At 35.8% G+C, this 18,443-nt stretch overlaps 1 protein-coding gene across 6 annotated transcripts in view; it reads right to left on the bottom strand.

The window, feature by feature from the left end:
• Positions 1 to 18,443, bottom strand: part of NEK5 (NIMA related kinase 5) — a 32,625-nt gene that overhangs the window by 1,030 nt on the left and 13,152 nt on the right. For 5 of the 6 annotated variants that reach the window (XM_072403502.1, XM_072403493.1, XM_072403517.1 and 2 more), the window contains 16 exons: positions 17,143 to 17,229; positions 16,985 to 17,039; positions 16,101 to 16,301; positions 14,515 to 14,611; positions 13,126 to 13,265; positions 12,497 to 12,672; positions 10,918 to 10,981; positions 9,188 to 9,304; positions 6,798 to 6,881; positions 5,964 to 6,062; positions 4,378 to 4,458; positions 4,186 to 4,275; positions 3,250 to 3,346; positions 2,303 to 2,422; positions 1,044 to 1,166; positions 83 to 197 (listed from right to left, as the gene is read on the bottom strand). In XM_072403502.1, coding sequence (XP_072259603.1) covers positions 83 to 197; positions 1,044 to 1,166; positions 2,303 to 2,422; positions 3,250 to 3,346; positions 4,186 to 4,275; positions 4,378 to 4,458; positions 5,964 to 6,062; positions 6,798 to 6,881; positions 9,188 to 9,304; positions 10,918 to 10,981; positions 12,497 to 12,672; positions 13,126 to 13,265; positions 14,515 to 14,611; positions 16,101 to 16,301; positions 16,985 to 17,039; positions 17,143 to 17,229 — 1,746 coding nt within the window. The remainder of the gene's footprint in view (positions 1 to 82; positions 198 to 1,043; positions 1,167 to 2,302; positions 2,423 to 3,249; positions 3,347 to 4,185; positions 4,276 to 4,377; positions 4,459 to 5,963; positions 6,063 to 6,797; positions 6,882 to 9,187; positions 9,305 to 10,917; positions 10,982 to 12,496; positions 12,673 to 13,125; positions 13,266 to 14,514; positions 14,612 to 16,100; positions 16,302 to 16,984; positions 17,040 to 17,142; positions 17,230 to 18,443) is intronic. The other variant, XM_072403526.1, reaches the window with a different exon arrangement.

Below are 18,443 nucleotides of genomic sequence, written 5' to 3'. Positions count from 1 at the left end.
CTTTGTTTAAGACTGTGCACTTTGTCATTTTATGTAAATGTTGAATTAATAATAATCATTATGTTCTATTTATGTTTCTTACGTGTCCTCATCATCTGATCTTGGTTCAAAGCGTTCTTCATCCAAATCTTCTTCTGATGTCTGTTCTGTCTCCTCTTTTCCTGTCTCTACAGGAGGCCACCTCTTCAGTGTTCCATCTAAGAAATACTTAGGTATATTATGAAGTATTGAAGGTCAATTATTATCTCTTTTTTGACCCCAGCTTATGTCTGCAGGCTTTTATCAGTTCAGGAGAAATATTTAGTACTACCACCAATAAAATATTGTTATGAAGAACAATGCAACCATTTCACTTATGATCAAAATACCAAACTGCCATATAATGGGCTCTGTGCAGGCCATTTCATAGCAGACATAGTAAACTTTCCTTTTATAGGCCTGACCCATGTGCACATCTGTACACTCATGCAGTTGTGGTGCAAGAGAATTAAATGGATCTCTTTTAATGACTTTGCTGAAGCTTTACACAATCATTCGAAACACCAAAACTCAATAAGTTAGAGGAGCATATTTTCCACATATTTTCCAATGTAGTTAAATATTTGATATTTAACCCCCTCCCCTACAGCCAGCTCACAGTGCAACCTTCTGTGACCACTTCTGCCTCTGTTACCACTAAGCGAAGATTCCATTCATGATGCTTTAGAGCAGAGGTCCCCAATGCCTGTGGCCACGGCTGGTCTGACAGGTGGGCCACGGCTCTGGCCGGTGCACCCACCAGCAGGGTCAGGAGAAGGACCCCATCTGGGGGGGGTACACCGGCTCAGGGAGGTGGACGGTTAGTGTCTCTGGGTTCTGGTGCGATATCCCTCTGGGGGGGAAGTTTCTTACCCTTTGAATGACACATGGCTCCCCATACATGAGCGGTCCAGAGTCCGTGCATTTAGTGGTCCATGACGTGCAAAAAGTTGGTGACCACTGCTTTAGAGGTTGTCATAATTCCATATTAAAGACAGGAGTGCAGCAATGACCTATTAATTTACCATACAAGTCTTCAGAAGGTAAAATGGAGTCATTCATTTCTGCTTCTCCCAGAATCCTCATCAGAGTTCTTGGTGCCTCCTGTTTCCACTGCTTCCTGTTCATGGATGTCTTATCATCATCATCTGTAAACAAAGGAACAGTAGATAGGAATAACATAACATAAAAAAATTAGAAATAGAAAGTACAATTTCTAAGGTTTTTGTTGGTCATTTTTTTTTTCAAAGACTTAGGCTATGTACACATCTCAGATGATTGTCGTCCAATTATCATTTCAGGCTGATATCAGATGAGAATCTAACGTGTACAGCGCCCATCCAACATCATTTATGAATCCATCCTTGCCGATTCATTAATGATGAATGGCGGCAGCATAACATACAACAGAACGGTGCTGTATGTTCATGCATCTTTCAGTCTTTTATCGATCCTTTCCAACAATAATTGATAATTTGTACAAAAATCGAAATGCGGAAGCAGTGTGTGAAATAAAAGAGAAAAAAAATGAATAGCTGTAATAGAAAAGGAAATATACTTAACTTTCTGGTGACCCATTTGTTGAAATTGTGTTTCTTCACTTCATCGACAGTGGTATTTAACTATTCGGATGGGTAAGATACTGGGTTCCCTTGCTGCACGGATGCACTGCATGTGACCAGCGAAACAGGTATTGGGCCTATCTGGCCAGGGAACTACTTATAGCTGCCTGAGAGTAGTGAACATTTATCAACAAATGGGTCCCCAGAAAGGTCACTTTATACAGAGACAACCATACACCTACATTTGGTGTGTTTTATTTCCCCCACCTAAACTGTAAAACTCTTTTGGGCAGGGTCCTCTCATCTTCCTGTGTCACTGTCTTTCATTTGCAACCCCTATTTAATGTACAGCAGTGCGTAATATGTTGGCGCTATATAAATCCTGTTTAGTAATAATAATAATAATAATATAAATAATAATTTGAATGCTCACCCATTGAACATACTTCACAAGAAGAGGCACACAGAACATAATATATAATATTATAACATATTATAATATAACAATAACAGAATATATTAAGATACTGGTAGGTTAATTAGAGCTCATGTTTGGGAAGCTGTGAAATCAGAAGATTCAATATCAGTACAGGACCTCTCCTGCATGACTGCACAATTGACGTGAAGGTTGGACTTTTGTGTTAAGAAAGATCAAAATGTTTTAGAATACAAACTAATATAATAATGAGGTGCTGATGTAAGTTATATGAGTAAATTCTCACCAGCCACCGTATCACACATAGATATCACTTCAGCTTCCATTAAATTTCCAAGAAGTGTCTGGGGTTCTCTTGCTGTCCAATGTTTTCTGATTTGTGTTATTTGATCAGGGCTTCCACTGTCTATGTATAAAAAATGAAATACATAATTTTAATATTTGCACAATATTTTAATATATGTAAAAGCAGATACATCCCATATATATGCTTAAAATGCTTACAACTGGATATTTAACAGCAAACGGAAAACAAAGTAGTACATTCTTTGTGCTTTTAAACCCCTTTTTATACCCCTAGGGGTATTTATCAAATCATTCCACTTCAATTTGGCCAACAATTGCTCATATTTGATCTCGCAAGGTGGAATATTTTTTAAAAATTCTCCTATTTTAAACTTGTTGGCCGTTTTATTTGGGAAATATAGCCACAAACAAGGTTCATATTCCAGAATCTTCCCAATATCTGTCTTACAATAGATAAGTGTTTTCCTGTACTATTTGTCCTTTTTTTATTCGCTTACCAAGTCCGCCAATGATTCAATTACACAAAATACAAAAGGGTCTCTGGTTTCACATGGGAAATGTCAGAACCCAAATAGCTCAGCATTTCTAGAGTTATTATTTATGCTTTTCTTTCCTTTTAATTGCCAAAAAAAAAGAAAATAGGATTGTCCCTCTCCCTGGGAAAATACCAGAACAGAACACTGTTATATATTATTATAATAAAAAAACGTATACAGCTTTAGGATGTCTCCTAAGTTTTCCACAGTTTTCTCTGGAATCCTTTGTAAGCCATAGTCATCAATTATTATATTTCAAATTCTTCTTTGGAATAGGGAAGTAAAGTAAACCAATGCTGAGTTTTTTATGTAAATGAATATGAAATAATGCTGAGAGAATTAAGAGTTCTATCCTATGAAATATGTGTATTGTGAGTGACACATCTTATACCTGGTTTTCCTGGGTCTTCATGCACCTTATGCCACTTGACTGCCTCAAAATTCATTTTAAAATCAAATGTTAATGTATCATTGAGTGGATCTGTCTCCTGTAAACAATAAAAGCAAAAATAACTGATTTTACATTACTGAATTTAGGTTATATTTAATCTGTATTCAGCGGTTTGTTATTACATAAACAAATATACCTTGCAGAGTCATGCATGTACATGCTTTATGAATTGCTTTGCAATTAAGCTCTTAAATACAATTACTACTTTACAAAAAAAACTAACCAACAAGTAATAACCTGTTTGCTGCACAAGGCTTTCTTTGGTATATGTGTAATGGTATATCTGTGCATGGGTTGCTTTATAGAATGCTACTAAAGAGGGCCAAATTCTATAGTAAAGGTCATATATCTTATATCCTACTTCCATTCTTCCATCTCCCTTATCTGGTTAATCCTGGCAAACCATTCCAGTATGGGTGCTCCGTTTTGATTTTTTATTCTGTCCAATAGGTGAGGTAATATCAGTTTCTTATAAAGGTCCTCAGACACAACCCACTTTTTAGAATACAGAATACTCTGCTTCTTTGTGTATTTGTACTATTCTGATTTAAATAAACCGATAGTTCAACAGACGTTCCTTAGGATTTTCTGCCACCTTTAGGAGCAATAAATACCCCAGTGGTTAATGGAAGTAATAAATGCCCAAGTGTCAGAGTTCAGTAGAAGTAAAATATGCCCCAATGATAGTGGTTGGTGGGTTTAAAGCAAGCCCCATCATCAGTGGGGGTAAAAATGGCACAAAAAAAAAAAACTTTACCAGTATGTGAAACCTTTGACATTGATTTCAAGAATAAGAACAGTTTACTGAATAAATATTTATCTAAATAATACAAACTACATTAGAATGTATGAATTTAATATCCAGGTACTACCGACCTCTTCATCGCCTCTGCTCTTGTCTTCTGCATTTGGCCCATCAGTCATTTCCTCTTCTAGCAGGTCATTTATTTCAAACTTTATTCCACCCTGTTTAAGATGAAAATGTTTCATGCTTTTCTCATGTTGGATATTGATATAACTATTGTTTGGCTGCATATACAGGTTATGTGATTATTTATCACATTTTACCTTAATATTATATTTATTTTGCAGTGCTTTTCTCTCTTCTCGGTTTTGAATAATAATTTTATGATACTGTTGTTCAATCTCCTATATAAAGATGAAATATATATATAGAAAATGCAATCTTTAAATATTACACAGAAAAAATCAAAGGCAGATTTCTAGGTGGAGCAACAGCAGCGACAATATTGACTTACAAACCATCATTTTACATTTGTGATTTACCAAAATTGTTACAGTCTTGTACAACATATAGCTATAGTTTAGCTAAAACAGAAGAATAGTTTCAGCAACTACAATAGATTGCTTTAAAAAAAAAGCTGGATGTGTATATAGAAGCACAGAATATAACTGGGTATTAAAGTTTAAAGTAAAGATAACAGAGACTGTTGATCCAGGAAACATCCAATTGCCTAATAGAAACAGGAAGGAACGTTTTTACCCTGTTGGAGCAAATTGTACCAGGGTTTTTTTCCTCTGGATATAAGTCCATAAGGTTTTAAATATCCGGGATGTTATGTTTTTTTCCCCAGTGGTTGAATTTAATGGACTTGACATATTTTTTTCAACCTATGTAACTATGTAGGTTTATTCAAAAGTCTCAGGTTACACAAATTTCATATTTTATCCTTGTCAATGGCAAATTTTTGTGGAAGATTAGTAACCAATTATATGTCAGATGTTAGCAGGTTTGTGCAATTGCATTGCTGTTTCCTCCATGTTACATTAAATTACATCTGGTTCCTGACAATGATATATAACATATGAATATTAATGGCAAGGTAAACCAAACCACTGCAACTCTAGATTTCCACCCAATTTAATAGCATCGTGATTGTCTGCTGCAAGTACCTGTAACTGGTTGGATAGTTCAGTTAAACAACTATTAGGAAGAGAAATATATTATATAAAATTATATTTTAGATAGTATAGTAGATTAGTAGTAATGTATATAGTAGATTTAGATAGTAATGGATGTATATACGTATATGTATATGTATATGTATATACAGTATGTTTCTACCAGAAAATGAAAAAGGATATTTGCCCTTCCTCTATTGTGATGGCACCAGCTGCTGTTTCTTGTGCCCACAGAGAATAATGCAACTGAAGTTAACATTAAGAAGAGAGATGGTTTGGCCCCATCACACACTAAATATAGGTGAAGAGTTTGATTGCACTACACATTATATGTCCAAAGATTATCGCTAATATCTTTTCAAGACAAGTGCTGTTAATTTGATATCCAACTACATCAAAAAATGTCCCAGGGACATTTCAGCATGTTAGATTTTTTACATGCAATAATGAATAAAGTGCTTTGTTAGGTCATTGGTCATTCTTAGCTAAAAGTTAAAATAATCTGCAACTGGAGTCCTTAAAGATGCCCTGAATTATTATCATATATAATAAACAACTCCAGAAAGCAACAGAGCCATGAGAATCTGTGACCTTTTTCAAGTACTATGAGTATTAGACCAATATATTCAAACTGCACTCAAACACTGGTATTATCTATAATTTATATCAATATCTTTGTTAAGTGACTAAATCACTTGAAAATAGTGGTGCAGCCAGATCTATGTACTTACCTCAGTGGGCTCTTTACAGTCTGTCTGGTCGGCAGTAGAAGGCCCTCCATGGTTAGCTGCTTTTACCAGGTATGTTCCATCAGTTGTTTTGGGAGCCTCCTGTGCAGAAGTATATAATGAGTGTCTTCCTTTGAGTTTAATTATTTATGTTTTATTTTAAATTAACACATACATTATTTTTTATATATTAGGCCTGTCTGCAGGCTACACTGATAAAATATACAGGGAGAGGAGTTTGGAGAATTAAGTGCATGATAACAATTTACAAAGTACAGAAAGAGAATAGCAAATAGAAAGAGTGTCTGTGCTTTACAAGTACAGGTATCTTAAAAGTGTAACACCCAAATTTAACTAATAAAGTTTAAGGTTTCATTACTTTAGTTTACCAGCTGTCATTTAGGAAAATCGCAGCACTTGCTGTAAAGACCTAGTTTGACAAAAACAAATTTGAGAAGATAGAAACAGAGCGGATCTAAAATATTTTTAAGACCAAGGCAATATCTGGGTATTTCTAGACAATATTGGAAACTGCGATTTTTTGACCTAGAGACCATTAGAAAAATAATTTTGCTTAGTACTCAAGTCACACAAGTAGATGGTGCTGTGTCTTTATGTAGGGTGTATAAAAAGGCATAAAGACTGCGATCATGTGAATTTAATTGTTCGCTTTTTTAAATAACTGTTTATGATATTTCTTACATACATTGTTTTTAATGGTCAAGGATAAATGTATATAGGAAGTCGCTTCCATCTTGGAAATCTGACCATCAGCCATTATGTTCCTCACTGCTATAGTACCTAAAGTCATATCGAACAACCCTGAAAAGAATTTACCTGGTGCCCTCCGGCTCGAGCTTTTATCTCCCTAACTTCATTGTGGTATTGCTGCCGAATGAGCTCCAGCTGCTTCAGATGTTCCTGTCATACAAACATTTGTTCTTATAAGCCATATTCAGGAAAATGCCTGAAGTACACTGAATATTTAGACAGAACCCAAATTCTTAAGGATGCAAACTGTGGACAACACTTCTTTTTAACATGATGCAGAGAAATAACTGTTTATCCTTATATAGTTAATGTTCCACATTGTTAAATAAAATAGGTCTGCAACAACCTGAAAAGAATGGTTCTGGCTCTATATACTATAAAACTATCATACCATAAGGCAACTATGCTTTCAATTGAATTGATTAAAAAGTGCAGAAACAGAAGAAAAAAAAACATAGTTTAATCAATATTTAGGTTTTTTGCCTTCAAAACAGCATCAATCCTAGTAAATGTAGTTCTGTTTAAAAAAATCCAGTGGAACTAACCACACTCCAGTGGATTAAGGGTTTCTCAGTTCCTTCTGTCTATGGAATCTCAGACAAACTGAGTCTGATTTAATAAATCTCTCTGAAACTGGAGAGGATACACTTTCATCAGTAAAGCTTGGTGATCTTGCAAACCTGGAATGGATCTGGTCCAGGATTCAAAACATTTGCCAGTAAATAGCATAAGATCTTGAAGAAATCCATTCCAGGTTTGCTTGATCACCCAGCTTCAACTGATGAAAGTGTCTCCTCTCCAGGCATGGAAAGCTTTAATAAACCAGAGCCTATGAGGTTGGAATAGGAATTCTTTGGGTGCCATTCATTCTCTTCCGGAGCTCCTTGTTCTTTTCACTAGATTGTCCATTATGACTTTGACTGTATGGTTTGTGGTCATTCTGCTGAAGAATACATTTTGGGAGATGCCTCCTTGAATGTATTGCATGAAGGATAAGTATCTGCCTGCACAATTTAGCATTGAAGAAACCGGTAATTCTGTCTAATTTCCCAACCCTGTATACAGAACTGCTGCCTGGAACTGTCAAGGAACCTCCACCAAAGAAGAAACTCAATTTGTTAAAGCCAAATATTTCAAATATTGTAGATTGGTGTACCAGGGTACCGTTTGTTTCTGCCAGGACTGACCTGACGGTGACACTGGACATCCTGCTACTGAGAATAGGCATTAACACCTGCTGGGCTAACTTGCCATGACTGACAACTGAGTTTTGGTCCTTAGTTGGTCCTAGACATAGCAGAAAAGACACACAGTCTGAATTTTTAGGGAAGAGGGGTGCTCCTCCCTAAAATTTTAGACTGTGTGACTTTTCTGCTGTGTCTAGTCTTGCTTTTACCAAATACAGATCTGATTCAGATTTTTGTTTTATGCTCACACACGGTTTAATAATACATAATTGTTGCATTATCTTAAAGCAATAACATTTAAAGGGATGCCAACAAAAAGCTAAACCTGCACAGGTATGTGTGCTAGATCGAGGAGCAACAACACAAACGAACTGCACTACAAATAATGAAAAAGCTTGTATTAACAATAATACAGTACAGCTGCAAAAGAGGAGATCCATGCATATTGTGGCTGCTTCAAGGTTACTTTTAGGGTAACTATGATCATGGGGGTGGTTTCAAACCAGGCACATCATTTGCTAGAGGCTATTAAGCCTAGTCATTTTCCTACACCCCCCAATCTGACATAGCAGAGGATAGTCACAATACAGATGGAGCCATCCTTTTAGAGGGAGGACCTTCCTACTGGTAATAGGTTATTCATGTACTTTGTGGGGGCTTTGTGCATGTATTCACATTATTTGGTATTGCATTTGGTACTCAAACAATAATTAACTTACGTGTGATGTGATAATTCACTTAACAAGGATTGCCCAATCACATGCAAAGAATTGTAAAAAATATATAATGTGTTTGACATGATTGGATGGCTACAGTCAGGTAAGTTTCATCTCATTTACTAAGCTTAATAAATAATTGCTTGCAGTGTGATAATTTACTTTGCTAAGTGAACAACCTATACTCCTTCAGGAAACTAGATGACTCAAAAGAATAATAGCTTATTGATTGCCAATAGTGGGCCTGATTTTTTAAAGCTCTCCAAGGCTGGATAAGATACACTTTCATCAGTGAACCTGGGTGATCCAGGTAGCCTGGAATTGATCTGATCCAGGACTGAAAACATTTGCTAACAAATACCAAATTACATTTAAGAAATACATTCCAGGTTTGCTGGATCACCCAGGTTCACTGATGAAAGTGTATCTTCCCCCATCTTGTAGAGTTTTAGTAAATCAGGTCCAGCATGTTTACTGATATATACTGTTATCTATGGGAATAACTATATGTCTATTAACCTCAAATAAAACTCAAGTTTCACCATAAAAGTACCTCATTATCTTTTTGTTGCTTTTGTGGAGTTTTGTTTGGTACTGGATCAGGATGAATTTCATGCGTGGACACTGGTATATTCTTTCTGAACTGGTCAGCAGAAGATGGTCGCAACCCCTAAAGAAAAAGGTAAAACAAGATATCTGTGAAGGTTTTCATAAAAGGGTACCTAAACTCAGAATTTTCACTTTCATAAAGGGGTAGACAACCCTTTTATGTATGGTAAAAATTCTGTTTGTTGTTTTTTTTTTTTTTAGTGCAACACCTTGATTTGGGGTAAAAAAAAGTTGCTAAAAGCGGTAACCCTGAGTTACACTCTGGGTAGGTAAATCTATGGGAAGTAATAGTACATACAGCCTTACCTGATCTGCCGGCGTCCCGCGTCGTCCATTGCCGCGATCTCTGACCTCTTCCTTCTTTCTCCGGCTGGCTTCTGCACTCGATGAGTCACCGGTGACCGGGAAATTCAAAATCCATTTGTATTGCATTCAATACAAAATAACTGTATTGAATGCAATACAATGGATTTATATGTGTAAAAGCAGTACATTGTTTTCAAGAACATTTATTTTACAGTATTTATATTAGTATGAGTATAATATGTATTTTTTTTTTTTTAATTTTTTAATATATAGATTTTTTAATTTATTCAATTTATTATTTTTACATGATTTTGTGTTTCAAACTTTATTATACTCCTACTATTATTAGGATTCTGTAAAATATTACTATTCTGTAAAATAAATATTCTGTAAAATAAATTTTCATGAAAAACAATGTACCGCTTTTAGACATATAAAACCAGAAAGAAATGAACCCCTAGGGAGGTTAATTCTCTCCCGGGATACCTACATCACGCATCCCTGGAGGCTCTTGGGTGTTCGGGTATGTGCAGAAGGAGCCCTTTCGTCATGCGCAGTGAGATCGGCAAGTTTTTTTCCCAAACTACATCACCTGATCTTGCACCTGGGTCAGGTGACGTAGTAAGAAGAACCCAGAAAAAGAGGATAAGATGGCGCCGGCCTTTAGAGGGATACCGGGATGACGCGGGACCCAATGGAAGAAACCTGCTTCGACTGCTCTATAAGATTGAAGGTAAGTGTTTTTTTTTTGTTTTGGGCCCTTTGAGTTTACTTCTTCTTTAATCCCCGTCATAGTATATATAATAATAGTTAGTCACATTCAACTGGATTTATTCTTATAATGTTGAAGGCATTTCATAGTTTGTCCAAGCCACCTAATGAGTGCCAGCAATTGTTATTAAATCACTTGCGAGATGTTCTGAGCCCTCCCGTGCCTGAGAGGAGGGCCCAATAACAGTGTTATTAACAGTTAGGAATATGTCAGGGTAAGATTTGGAATTTGAGAGGAATGATGATGAGTTCTGTTTTATCCAGGTTGAGTTTCAGGAATCGGTCAGACATCCATGATGAGATGGCTGACAGGCAGCATGAGACCTTATCCAGGACTGAGGGAGACAGGTCAGGGGTGGACAGATAGATTTGAGTGTCATCAGCATACAGATGGTACTGTAAACCAAAGGAGAATATGGGACTACAGAGTATTTGTACTTTTTTCTTTTTTACAGGTTAAAGTATTTGGCATTTTTGAGTTAAATACATCACTTTTAAATGATCTTTTGTGCTTTATTGTTTTATTATTTTAACTTATTAGAAATCATTTGAATAAATAATTGTTTCATTTCTGCATAATACATAAACTGAACTCACCAGCTGCTTTTCCACTTTTATCTTAATCCTCTCTGCTTCCTGTTTTCTTTGTAAATAATCATTCCTAGAAATTAAGACATGAGAGAAAGGACCGGATAAGGACTGTTGGACTTGTATTCAATGATTGGACTGTAAAACTAATTTAATTTCACACAGACTAAAAATAGTGTTATTTTATCATTGTAAAATTAGAACTATAGTATAAGTGTAATATATGGATGTAAACCTTGAATATATTTACTTTTGTTCTGTTAAATAAATCTATTGAATACATTTAAAAAAATGCTACTACTACTGGCACTAGTGAATGGGTAGGGACTAGTGTTGGTGTTCGAATTTGGGTTGTCTTTATATTCGACCCAAATTTGGCCGTTCGAATTCAGATAGACCCCACCCGAAAAACATGGGATTCAACAGGGCAAATTTGTGTGTAAAAAAATGTGTTAAAAAAATAAAATAAAAATTATTGTTAAAAGAAATTTATTGAATGTGTGTGATTTGTTTGACTTTTATTTTTTTACAGGTTATCCCACAATCACAGGATGATTCCCACTGCTGAACAGCCATGGGAATCCTCCTGTGAGTGTGGGATCCCTGGGCACTAGAGGGTAAATGGGGACAAGTTTCCCCATTCATCACCTCTAGTGCTCTGTGATTGGCTGAGGAAAGGTAAACCCTGATGACAGCTCAAGCGACAGCTCAAGCGTCATCATGATTTTCTTTTCTCCAGCCAATCACAGAGCACTAGAGGTGAATGAATGGAGAGACTTGTCCCATTTAGCCTCTAGTGCCCCGGGGATCACTGCGCGGCCGCTTTTATTGAGAACAGTGTGCGATCCGTGGCACTAGAGGTTAATTAACCTCTAGTGCCGGGGATCTTCTCCATGAATGCGGCTGCGGTTGCATTCATTGAGAACAGTGTGCGTTCCCCGGCACTGGAGGTTAAATGGGGACAATCTCCCCAGTCAAAACCTCTAGTGCTCCCTGATTGGCTGAGGAAAGAATCAGGGAGCACTATCCCTATACCTGGATAGAGTTTCTCTATCCAAGAATACATACAACTAAAGCAATCAGGGAAGCAGAGCTGACAGCTCTTGCAGATATTCACAGTCCCTAAAAATAGCCCAAATTCTCCAACCATTGACTTTATTAGTGTTCGAATTGGGCATTCGAACACCCGAACAATCTCCCTATTTGATCGAATAGCTGTCGAATTGAATAGTGAGATATTCCACTAACACTAGTAGGGGAATCCTTAGCACTATGATTTGAAAATGAGAAGAGGGGAAAGTGTTCAGTAATCCTATCATGTTTTCTGTCCTTGGTGATGACAATACTCCTCTTAAATAAGAATAAGTTGTCACCCTAGGACAAGAAGTGTGTAGTATTGTAGGGACACAGGGTAACAATAAAAGGAAAAAGGCCTAAAAAAAGAAATGTAGCCACCATGTCTAAGGACAAGAAAACTACAATCAAACACAATTTTGTTTTTGGGTTTAAATAAAGCACACCTTAAGTGGCAAATTCCCTTAATCACATATCATATACCTTCTATAGTATCTACTGAATCAATACATACATATGTTGTGGAGAATCAACGCAGCAGTGGCTTATCGGTTGCCTATGGTAAGCCTGGTACTCCAAGGGTCTTCTCTGTATGTTATTCAGCCTGGCATAGTAATGGTCATAATGGCCATGAATCCTTGCAGCTCTATCAATAACCTCCATCCCTTGTCTCCAGTTCTGATTCTGCACCTAAACAACAGACAAATTGGGGTTGATTTACTAAACAAATGTACAAAGGATATTTGAGTTAGCCTAGTGGATGTGGTGAAAATTACTTTGCAAATAGTACTAAATTAAGTGCAAGGGAATCTAAAAAAAAACAGTATTTTTTGCTTACAGGCTTAGCAGAGCTTTTCCTAAGCTAAGTGAACATCTTTTTCAAGAGAATAATTAACTTTGCTATATGCCTTCAGTAAAAAAAAAACAACATTATCCAGAGCTACCAAAAGCATAAATTAGAAAGAAAACAGGAAAGAAATGTAAAGCAAACAATCACATATTTGAAGATGGTTCTTCATTAGAATACGCCTTCCAGAATCCTGCTACTTCTTGAACATTAGTTATTTCACCATGCACATCTTAGTAATACATATAATGACAGTGTATGTGTGTAAATATACTAAACAAATGGCAAATAATCACCATAACAGGATTGTGATGTTGCAGTCGTGAAGGGGGTTTCCATTCATGCCTATGTGGATATTCCACTCTTTTTGGAGGTGTCACCAATTTCTGTCTTGCAGGTTGAACATCCTGAACTCTGAACTTCTCATTTCTTGGAACTTAAGAAAAGATGAAATACAGCGTTTTTAGTTTTTTTATGTTATAATTTTCCTGCATCAGTCTATTGTATTAAACTATCAAAAACAATGCCTGCCATGCTGCCTGGGATGATGGTAATTTTTGTTTGGTCAAAATAGATACTTTGCAGGAACCCCTATGGACCAATATGACTCGAGTATCATACAAGGACAAAGTTTGAAGTGTGCAGTCTGTTGTTAAAAGCATAAGCATATAAAAACAAATTAAGACATAAGTCATTCTGAAAACAGTTCTTCATTTTACAAATAATCATTTTGAATTGAAATAAAATAGCATATTTCTTTACAAATGTTATATTGTTACTTATATATGTTTTCAACACCTTTATTGTAATAAATACTTTGTTCTGGTATTGCTTTACTGTACAGGTATGTAACGTTCCCAGGGAAACGTATCGGGATGAGACGTTTTCATTTGCATATAGAACCTAGTTAGCTGCTTTTATGTATACATCAGGCATGATTTCCCAAAAGCATTTACCTGGGAATCACCCAGCTATATTGATTTTAATGTGATGGTATGCAATATATTCATTTTGTTTACTTTACTGCCACTTTTCTTTATTTGACATTGAAATACAAGTTAAAAATTGCAGATAAACCCCAGCTTTTCTGTCTCCTTTAATATTTATGCACACTCGTTAGATAATTCTCCTCCCATACGAAAGGTTGGGCTCATCTCGGGCTAGAATCTGACATGTGTACAGAGGTCGCCTGAAGTTGGTAAAGGATCTGTCCTAAAACTTCCATGAATACCAGACGATGAACGACCACAAAAGAACTGAAGGGAGGAGAGCAGAAGGGAGTTTGCTTGTTCTCTCCCTCCTCTTTCTATAGAACAGAATGGCGCTGTGTGTACAGTGTTCATCTGTCAGTCTTTTGTTGTTGTGTGTGTGTATGCTGCCGTAGTGCTGCCACTATGTGAGAATATTATCACAAGCACACAAAAGGACACATAGCACACATAAGTCTCTACATGCTACACCGCTGTGATTATAGACCCTTATTTTAAATGATTCATCTGCCTTAAATTAGATGTCCTGGCCTTCCTTTTGATCATGCTAAAAAAAAAACATTCTTAAGTCCCATGAAATCTATACGTGGATATTTTGTACTCCTGAACCTTTTTTTCTATTCAAAGAAAAAAAATATTTGCAGAATAAAGTAAATTACTCTCCAACACAGTACCAGCTAAACTTTTAATTATTACCTGGAGATGGTGTCGGGGTGACTGGTCCTCGAGCTTGTTTCACAGGTGAAGGTTTTTTCTTATGTAGGATAGTATGGCTGAACTCCTCCTCCATTACCTAGAAAGCCAACAGACATATATTGTGTAATGTACTGCTCTCCAAAATGTCAAATGGGAACAACAAAATAATTATCCAAGTGAGATGTTGAGCCTGATTTACTAAAGCTCTCCAAGGCTGGAGAAGATACACTTTTATTAGTGAAGCTAGGTGTTTCAGTAAACCTGGAATAGATTTCTAAAAAAAACATTTGCTATTTGTTAGCAAATGTTTTCAATCCTGGACCAGATCCATTCCAGGTTTGCTGGATCACCCCGCTTCACTGATGAAAGTATATCTTCTCCAGCCTTGGAAAGCCTTAATTAATCAGGCCCATTGTATCAGCCTAAACTTTTGACAATAAATGAAAAACTGATAAAATATGCATATATTTAGGGAAAATTACATGTCAGAATGAGCAGCAGACATATAGATATAGGAAGCAGAAATTTATGCAAATCATTTCTTATAGAAAATGGCTCCCATATTCCACCTCCCAATCATCTTTGTTAGATTTTAATTTTATCAGTGGCCTTAATAAATAGTGTGTAGGGTAGAGAGATGGGAAAGTTTCAAGTCATGTTATATAGGAAGTTGAGGATGCAAGTATCTTCATGTTCCAATATCTTTAAGTCTGCAAATCATTCTGACATCTGTGTTTTACTAAAGGACATCATTGCTTTGGATTTCTTCATCATGTGCTCAGTGGGGGTAACTTGGCGCATTATTTGTCATTTTAGGCATGTATAGACAAAATCAAATGTTATGTGGAACTGTATGCAAGTACAATGTTTCTTGTTGTTAGTTACAGATTGTTGTTGTGAGTTTTTTTTCCTTGGGAAACATAACCTGCCCAGATCTGCACATTAATACCTAAATTCATACTATAAAAATGAAGAATGCTTTTCTCCTGCACATTTTACTCTAAAATGGAAGTAGGATCATGGTCTGACTTTAGGGGTGAAATAGGCTTATACATAGAAGTTAGCGTTTTATTATATGACTTGATATATGAAATTAGGGGCCACACAAACAAAAACAAATACAAATTAAATGTGGATTAAACACCCTCTAAACTATGGGTTATTCCCATACAAGTCCACTTTATGGTTTCTGCTATAAAGACAGGATTTTGGGTGTTGTAAACATGCAATATTTAAAACTGAGTGGAGACAGAATATTGCTAGAGTTTTTCTCTTTTGTTTGATGAATATGTGTAGATATACAAAATGCAAAATTATGTTTTCTGCCAACATCACGTCTAATCAACGTGAAAATACTTTTTTGCTTAGACCACTACTAGGTGAGTGGGATCAGTTAGGAGTATGCGTGGGCATGTCGTAGAGATGCTGTAGTCAACTACAAGTCTGAAATGGCTCTAAGAGAAGAACCTGTCCACTGTAGTCTCAGATTTTGATGTAACCATTATAACCTTTGTAGCTATAGCCATAAGAAGAAATCCTACAAATTGAGTATAACAGCAGCAAGGAGAGGTATCAGACAAACTTACCTCTGGTGTCAAAAAATTGCGTATGCGTTTCTCTAAAAATGGCTTTTTTAATATGGAGTTGATGGATGGCCGGTCACGAGGAGAGATTTTGAAAAGCTGGGAAATAAGTCCTCTCAGATCATACGAGTATCTTATGGATAAGGGATCATACCGACCACGGCAGATTTTCAGCACCAGCTGACGCAAACTGTTTGCTTCGAACTAAATAAATTGAAGGCAAGATAAATGAAAGTCAACTTTAAGTTGAAATTTACCAGTAAAATAAATATAATTTTATAGATCTTTGATCTCTTTGATCTTTATATGGTGGAAAAATCTGCAGAACAGTTTACTGCTCTGCAAATACCAGGCATATTGAACACTTGTTCAACTGTTGGAATTTAAATTTAAACATATAGTAAAGCATATACAACATTTCCATAAAAAATATAATGTGTAATCAGCACTATAGCAAGGACCAGACTCAAATCTCTGAAAATCAATATAAATAAGTATATATATATATATATATATATATATATATATATATATATATATATATATATATATATATACACACACACACACAAAACTTTTCTTGTGTATTTATGCAGTGCTAGCAACTTCAAAAGTGCTTGATGCAGAATATATGAAAAACTGTATGCTGAGTAAAATCTTCCCCAACATGCCAGTGAAAGTGAATGTAATGGCTTTAATTTGATATCGACTTGCTCTTGTTTATTGGTTAATCTCTTGTTTCATTTGACTTTAATTTCCCTTATTTAGGATGGTAAATTAGGAGTGCAAATGTACTGTTCATTTTCTACTATAATGATTCATCTGATTTATTCTTTGCTTGTACTTTCTATATAACATAATCTTCTTTTACCAAATACACAACTTACTGGATGTTTCAGGGCACACAGTTCATATAACACACAGCCAAGAGACCAGATATCCCTTAAACAAATAAAAAGGAAAATAGAACAAATATCAGTCTAGAGTTCTTATTAATTCCCTTAGCAGAAATATATAATGTAGCCTCATGTTACCAGTCACATACGTCTTATTATTATAAGGTCGATTTTCACAGATTTCTGGAGAAAGATAAAAAGGAGTCCCAACACATGTGCGTGCCAATTCCATTGTGCTTGGATAGGAAAAAGATACATTTTGTTAAAGTTAGTAAATAATTTATATAGTTATAGGAAAATGTACAAAGCTGACAAAATAAGAAAAACAGACTTTGTACGTGATTTATACAAATGGCAATAGCAAATGCGGAGCTAATTAGCACAAAATACAGTACACACAGTATAGTTTAGACTGACACAAAAGTTATTGCAATACATTGGCTGCAGTGTTACTATTTATGATGACATAGGTAAGTTTGTGTTTAATATACAATATCAAAATAGGAATATAAATCATTTCAAATTAATATATAGATCTCTAAATGTGATCATTTATAATATCTGAAATTTGCATGTCCATTTTCAAAAACGCAATACAACATGAGATATATCCATCAAATCTTAACAGGAAATCCAAGTAAAGTATTGTTTTTAAATCATATTTTCCTGATAATTCTGACTTCAGATGGGTTTTATTAAATGTCATGTCAAGCCCCCATGTATACATTGTCTTATTAATTCCTGAGTCACCTGTGCCTCATGCAACGCCATTGGATTCTCAGCTTCCTGACCTGTGAAATCGGTCCTCTGTTACCTCTCTATATGGCTACCTGCAATGGTTTACATGAGGGTGGCAACCTGGGAGCCATTATTAGCAAAGTCCTTGCAGGGTGCTTTGGTAAACAGCAGTGACTACACCATGGTTCTTTCAGGGTTCATACCTCTCTTGTACTACATAACACCCCCCAACTAGTCAAGCTTCTTGCCGTAAGTTTTACATTCCAGTTTGTTAAAAGAAAAACTTCAGCCCACCCACATTATTATATCTCAATGTTTGCAATCCTGTACAGCAGAGGTTTGAGATCCTGTAAGACATCTATATATCCCAAAACAAAAAATATTATATTGCAATTATTTTACTATATATATATTATATATAGTGGCTTAGCCTGATTGTTATTTTTTGTAGACTTTTTGTTTACCTGGTGACTTCCCTGTCTTATGGCAACAAAAGTCATTTAATTCTATGTATTTATGCAAAGCAACATTGTCAACCCAGGCTCTCACCATCTAGACTACCAACAACTCCTCCTTTCTTCACTTCCATTACATGTAGGGCAAAGGAGATTGTAGTTTACAGATGATAGCTTAAAAGGCACAAATCATTTTTGGATTGAAGTTAAATTCATAGAAAGTCACATAGACAATGCAATTGTGTCAGTGTAGCAGC

Source organism: Pyxicephalus adspersus, chromosome 1, assembly GCF_032062135.1.
Source record: "Pyxicephalus adspersus chromosome 1, UCB_Pads_2.0, whole genome shotgun sequence".
NCBI lineage: Eukaryota > Metazoa > Chordata > Amphibia > Anura > Pyxicephalidae > Pyxicephalus > Pyxicephalus adspersus.
This window is presented reverse-complemented; position numbering and strand designations above follow the sequence as displayed.